Here is a 7133-nt window from a genome sequence, read left to right on the forward strand (position 1 = left end):
AGCATAATACAGGATTGAATCCAATACTTTACTAAAATAATTAAATATATGGTTGGAAAATTACATTGTCCTTCGTATATAATAACATTTTCAATAGGAGATCAATTTTTACAATTTAAAACAAATTGCTACAATCTTAAAGTAATGCTTGGGTTAAATTTTTGTTAATATTTTTTTGACGGAATGTTCAATTGCATATTGGGATTATCGCCCATTTTTTAATGGATTGTACTTAAGCCAAAATTTGTGTAAACATATACAAATTGTATTGTGGTAATAGAATGACATTAAGCATAATGCAAGGAATCAGATAACACCTTTAAAATGAATTCTAATGGTAATACATATGCATCATACATGAATAACATTTTCATTAGATGATCCAATACTTTAATAATGTAAAACGATTCTATCTTGTACTGTTCTAGCTTTGCTTACATGTATTACTGTCTCGTTATGTTCAATCTCTCCCTTTGAATTCCCACTTAGTGTCTTTGCCTTGAAGAACTGGCAGTTGAGGTTTCTCTCCCCTTCATAAGCTGCTAGAAATTGCCATACTGATCCATTCCTATACTGCCATTATTTGTAATAGAAAATCAATAACATTATGCCACAAAGTCCTTGCAAGATTGTTATCTCAAAAATATGAAATCAACTTTTTCCAAGGCTAAATTTAAAAGTACAGTAGCTAACACCATGTATGACATTAAAGAAACAACGTTAGTAGACTATTTGGAAACCATAAGAATGTTGTTCTAACATCTATCCCTATTTTTCTTTCTTTTCTTTTGATGAAACCTACATCCAATTTAATTTGAAGACAAAGTATATGTATTCTTGACTAAGATAAGCAAATACAAATTATAAAATTACAAAATAAATAAATAAATCATACAAAAAAAAAAAATCTAATCTAATCTAATATATATAAATAAAGTAGACATTTTTAGAGAGCATTCGGAGCGCCACATAAGAAATATACTTATTTCGACAAATAAGAAGAAAGATTTGTATTTTTTTTTTTAAATTAAAAAATTATGTCGCCACCTAGATAAAAGTAACGAATTCGATTTGATATATCTAAAAAAAAAAAAGGAAAAACAGGAGGAGAACAAGTTTCCCTCCAACATCCTTTTTTAAAATAATAGTATTGATTATGTTAAAAATAGTTCTAATCCTATTGGAATAAAACTTGGAATTTCTTTTTGTACTTCGTAAGTAAAGTGTGACGGACTGACGGCATGTGAATATAAAAGGTTCGTTGAAATCCGGCTAAACTGAATTTGATTTTTATTTTACTACCTCCGTTTTATATTTTTTACTCTCCAAAATTGATTATTGTTTGAAATGATTGTAAAGTAAGGCAAAAATTCTAATAAACTACTCGTAGTAGTTTATGGAATATTATTAAAATGTCAATTTTTCTTCGTATTATTTATCTTATACCATTGCATTTTGCATACAAGAATTTGCTAACCAAGCTTCACAATCAAGAGGTTGTGGGATCAAACCCTAGTGACAATTTGGGATGGATATTCCCTTACCCTTCCCCCTTCCAAAGTGCTAGCCCATTAATCCGGACCAAGAGGATATGTGAGGATTTCGGCCTTGTAAGACCCTTCTCCTTACCAAACAAAAAAAAAAATTGTAAACTTGCTAAGAAAGTATTAAACCTCCATCCGTTTATGAAGCTTGATATAGATGATAAACATCAATCAATGGCATAAAAGATGAAAATATACAAGTAAAGACCCTATTTACAATGGTAAAAAGTTTTCTAATTATCCTAACTCTTATAGATAGTACTTGTATTATATAAGAACAAAATTGCTTCGATTCGGCCAAGGAGTACCCAAATGGGTAGAACTTGAATTGAAAGCAAGTAAACATGAGAAGGGAGATGATAATTGCATAAAAAAATATAGCAACCTTTATTGATTAGTTATTATTATTGTAATGGTTCAAGGAATTCCCCTTCTCTGCATTCTCCTACATCTATTACCACTGTACTTTTCTTGTCTGTATGCATCACTCTACAACAATCCCTTCTTGGACCCTGCCATAACACACCATCACAACAATCATATTAGAAATGATATGATAAAAGTGCAGCCTTAATTAAAGGAGTAATTTATTCATTTTAGATGTGTTTTAAAAACCGAGTATGTCCATCTTAAGGGGACTCTTTTTCAATCACTCCAATTATGAAGTAGCTTTTAATAAATAAATAAATAAATCTACAAGTAGTTTTTTTTTTTTTTTTTTTTTTTATATATATATATATATAAATCTAAACTTCTCTTTGATTATCTTATTTTATCCGATCTTATCTTATTTTATGTTATCTTATCTAAGCATATTTAAACTAATTTAAAGGTATAAAATACCATTAGGACTTATTTTAATTGTATAATGAATTTGGAAACCTTTATCAGAACCTATTAAAACTTAATTTTCTTGAATCTATCTTATCTTAAATTATTATTTATAAAATAATGAAAAAAAATGAACAGATGAGGATATAACAAGCTACATGCGAGGCCCTGCATATTAGAACAACTTTTTATGTAGCTCATATCAAATCAAAAATAGGTGAGGTATGACTTAATTACATTGATTTACAAATCATGATTGATGAATAATTAAAGTAAAAAGTAGAAAATTACCTCATCCCATTTATGAGGGTCAGTAGGCTTCTTATAAACTTCAACCTTGTGAAACTTCTCAGGGTTCTCAACTTTCCACCAGCACCAAGGATGAGGGATTTGATATAGCTCATACTCACTCACTGTCACATTAATCTCTGCATTAATCGCGGCTTTAGAAAGATAATATATGAAAGGCTTCTCACAAGGGTGCTTGCTAAATGGTCTTGTGTTGAAGGCAAAACTCGCCGGTTCATCTCTATTGTACCAATTGAAAAATGTTCTAGACGGTCGTTGCATCTCCCGGGGTGTAATAGAACCACGAATTATCTGCACTGCGTACCCCCAGGAGACTGAGACGGTCCAGTTCCTAGTCGAGTCGTAGCAAATGGATTGTTGCATTAGTGACTCCGAGTCTAGTTTTGCGGCTATCTTTAGACGTTGTAGGGCTTGGAGACGGCTCATGTATGGAAATATAGGATCAACTATTTCTAGGTGATGTAGTGTTACTAGTGGTGCTACTGGGTGCGCTGTTAGGAGCCCAAATAGGTTGCCATGCACATCACACTGCCAAATAATTTAAAAGCTTAGGTAAGATATTTGTTCAAATTTAATGGTTTACAACAGATTAGAGATAAAATACAGTATATATATGCAGAAACACTTTGTTCCAAAAAAATACGAAGTGTATGTACACAACACCACATGGAATTGGAAAAAGTGCAAACAAGGTAATTTGGCGAGTTAGCTAAGAATAATTGTATTTACTCTAATCATTTCCAAACTAATAATGTTACACGTCTATTTTACTCGACTTGTCTCTATATAATAGATCACTTTTTGAATTGGTGAATCAACTAAGAATAATTCGTCAGCAAAAACTACATTGTTTAAATAATAACTTGGGAGGAAATAATTTAGCTAAGCAATTTGTTTTATTAAGTGTTCATAGACAAACATTTTCAAATATATAAACATGTAATATTACAAAGGAATAAGCATGATCAAAAAAGTAAATATAGCACTTTGTTGAACTTGCTTCTTCTGTTTCAGTTAATTAAGTAGCCTCGTGTGGGTTTGTTTCAAAAAAAAAAAAGTAAATATAGCACTAGTTTCCACTAATAATGGAGTAATAAAACGTGGAGAATTGATGAATAAAGGAAGACTAATTTTTGTGTACTTTCTACCTCCCACTATTTGTGAGCCACAAAAGTTAATTTCAAGTCAACATATGTACAAAAAAAAGGACTTAAGTCAATCATTGAATATCTCCACTTCTTTTGAATTTTAACCCATTAATCAAGGCATTGACAACTACTAATAACTTATTATTTGGGATTTAATTAGGTTAGTAAGTTGAACTTTCATATGTATTCCAATAATTAAGCCATATGTCAGAGATAAATTGTGGAAAGTGACAAAAATTTGGAAGTTGGAATGAAAGTAAAAGGAGACTATGATTAAAACGTACCAAACTTTTGTTGGACAATTAACAGATATTCACTTCAAATATGTGGGCCCCAAAGACTATAAAAGAGTGATGTCTTTGACTTAAGTTCTCTAATTCCATGGAAATCACTTAAACTATTTTGGATCATTTGGAAATTGTATTTTGGTTCATTTGGAAATTGTATAAGGTTAACTAGCTACCAAATCAATAAGTATGTAGTAAAAGTTCAAAGGAGGATGCGATGTATCTTGTCTTTACAATGGCTAAAGATTCTAATATGGTGTTCTCGAATTTAATTATGGATAATAATAGTTTTATATTTATGGGGCATGATGCACATATTAGAACGATCACTAATGTTTGTATTGGTTCATTCGTCGTTGTTGTTGTCATGTTTCATGCATGTTTGTGTCAATGTAGATGTAATATGATGTTTAAGGGTGTGTTAAGATTGTCGGAATCTATAAACTTCATTCTAATTGTAATAAATTTGACTAGTCCTAATTGGGACTTGTGTTAAATTTTATGAACTTATAATACATATTTATATGTGTACGAGAGATGTATATGCATATAAAGGTAGGTCGTGGTAAGACATCATATGCACCTCCGATATGGCATGTCGTATTGTTGTTTATCACCAAAGCCTAAGGTCAAATTTTTGCATGTAAGACATGCACTTAATGGCAAGAGCACTGGTAATTTATTTGATAAAACCAATGATTTTTTTTTTTTTTTCAGAAACAAACAATTATTAACAAATGTTAGTCACAACTCCCTAGTCTAGGCCCCGTTCACTTTACCTTATTTTTGCTGAACTGAAATTATTTTTATCGAAATAAAATTATTTTTCATGAACTTAAATTATTTTTACTGAACTAAAATTAATTTTGGTAAACTGAAATTATTTTTAATTATTCTCTATTGTATTTCTTCTTTAAAGTTACTGATTTTTATTGAACTGAACTGAACTTATTTTTACTGAACTGAAATTAATTTTACTACATATTATTTTATTAAAGTGAGGTGAACAAGCCCTAGTCCTTGTTTCTAAACACAATACACTCCTATGATTTCTGAAAAACCAATTTAATAGGAAAAGAGTTTGTTACACAACCAAAAAAAACTTGGTCTAAAACAAATAACAAAACAACTTATGAAGCGTGATGGTAGGTTGGACTCCAACTTTTTGACCAGAAGTTAGAAAAAAGAAATTAGTAGCAGTAATACTAAATGAAAATACTCCGTAACAAACATGTAAAGTTGTAGTAGTAGAACCCAACATACACTCATATCACTTTTATTATCAAAGTACCACATTAATTTACAGCTTTGCATATTCATTACTCGTAATGATACCCCATTTTAAAAACAAAATAAATTAATTTTAAAAAAAAAAAAAAAAAAACTGACGAGCACTCACTTTTGTAACATATTGTTACCTTTAATTTTATCAAGCACCCATATTTCATTTTATCAACGATCAAATGTTACCAAAAAAAAACGTGAAACTCAGAAAATTATAACAGCTAGTAACAATTTCTAATTTGTTAGCTGGAAATTGCAAAAACAACGTGACCATTTGCAATTTCATTCATCATAATAAAAATAACAGTAATTAAAAGTATATATCATGATAAATATGTAATTTAACCCATTAACGTGACAATTAAACACAAATTAAAGTAATAGTACATGAAAACGAACCTGATGGAAACCGGGTTCTCTAGTGAGAGGAACACCGAGCTCGGCCAAACAAGCCTGAATCCGATCATCCGAACCGTATAAACCCGTATATCTATGGATACAACCATCTTGCATCTTTTCAATAGCCAATGCTAAGGGATAACTTAGAGCAAACCCTCCACCTCCAAAAGCCATGTCATACGCAAAATTAATATTTTGCAAATGTGTTTCCGAATTACTCCCAATATAGTACATCTTATTATGATCATACTTTCGTAACACCCGAATTAAATTATCCGGGAAAAACACGGTGTCGTCGTCTCCCATGACGAACCACCGTACGTCGTCCTCCAACCCCATCCGGACGATCTCGGATACGATCCGAGTCATCCGGATGGCGGACCGGGACCCTCGTCGATTCGAGTACCCGAACCTAGAAGTATCCTCGGATACTTTTAACGTTGGGTACTTGTAAGGGTCTTCCGTCCGGGTTAAGTTAACCTTCCGGTCTAGAAAAACAAAACCATGTGTGACATTAGGCCGCCACCATGACTTAATAAACTCCTTGCGTCGGCCCCACTTGTTAGCGGCAGCGCCAATGCCGAAAACAACGTGACGAAGCTCGGTGGGTTCGGGGCTCGGCTCGGGGGCCGAAGCGAGGAGAGTGAGGTGGGTAGAGAGAGGAGGAGGAGGGGAGTAGAGAGATTTGAGAGAGAAGAAAGAGAGGAAAAGGTAAAGGGAAAGACCAAGGAGGAGAGAGAAAGCGAGTTTAGGAAGAGAGGGATTGAAGGAGGGGTCTGAGGAGTGGTCTTTTAGGTGTAGTTTCATGGTTTTTTGTTGGGAGGAGAGAGAAAGTGAAAGAGGCAAAGTAGTAAGGGAGGTTAAAAGAGAAGGAATGAAAGAAATGGTGTAGTTTTTGTTAAGAGAGAGAGAAAAGGCGCAGAAATCTAAGGAGATATGATTCAGGTGAGAAGTGTTTTTGAGTTCTGGAATGTGTTTTGTAACAGATTTTTGGATTGGTCGTACGATTAATTCTTTTAACTCCAACAAATTTAATTGAAGAAACTACGGAGTAATCTATAATAATATTATTAAAACGCGAAGGAATAATATGTTATCGTGTGTCACTATTCCCTCAATGTGATTTGGCGCCACATTATCGTTACCATATGCATCATCATTCAAAACTTTTCATATGTGTAACCTTTGTATTTAATTTCCATGTAGAATGTAACTTCAATAATTGCACATTGAAGTACAATTTAATTTGTAAGAAATCAATCACGTACTAATGGTTGTTTCCTTGGATGCTATTTTTTTTATATTCAATACCAATTAAGCAATTATATACA

The 7133-nt window shown here is 32.2% G+C and overlaps 1 protein-coding gene across 1 annotated transcript; it reads right to left on the reverse strand.

The window, feature by feature from the left end:
• Window positions 1-287: 287 nt before the first annotated feature.
• LOC110731482 lies at window positions 288-6823 on the reverse strand. Its single transcript, XM_021911334.1, has 5 exons — window positions 5803-6823; window positions 2667-3212; window positions 2003-2056; window positions 439-573; window positions 288-317 (listed from the first exon to the last, which is right to left on the reverse strand). Exons 1-5 carry the CDS (start codon window positions 6607-6609, stop codon window positions 288-290), a joined length of 1572 nt encoding a protein of 523 aa, XP_021767026.1. The 5' UTR covers window positions 6610-6823.
• Between the last annotated feature and the right edge of the window lie 310 nt (window positions 6824-7133).

Source organism: Chenopodium quinoa, unplaced genomic scaffold, assembly GCF_001683475.1.
Source record: "Chenopodium quinoa cultivar QQ74 unplaced genomic scaffold, ASM168347v1, whole genome shotgun sequence".
Lineage (NCBI taxonomy): Eukaryota > Viridiplantae > Streptophyta > Magnoliopsida > Caryophyllales > Amaranthaceae > Chenopodium > Chenopodium quinoa.

What these genes read in the sequence shown, in the direction of transcription:
- LOC110731482 (XM_021911334.1), bottom strand. Translation starts at nt 6,609, where the DNA reads ATGAAACTACACCTAAAAGACCACTCCTCAGACCCCTCCTTCAATCCC. An exon ending in GAGAACCCGGTTTCCATCAG is followed by an intron (nt 3,213 to 5,802) that starts GTTCGTTTTCAT and finishes ATTATTTGGCAG; the next exon opens with TGTGATGTGCATGGCAACCT. An exon ending in ACCCTCATAAATGGGATGAG is followed by an intron (nt 2,057 to 2,666) that starts GTAATTTTCTAC and finishes GTGTTATGGCAG; the next exon opens with GGTCCAAGAAGGGATTGTTG.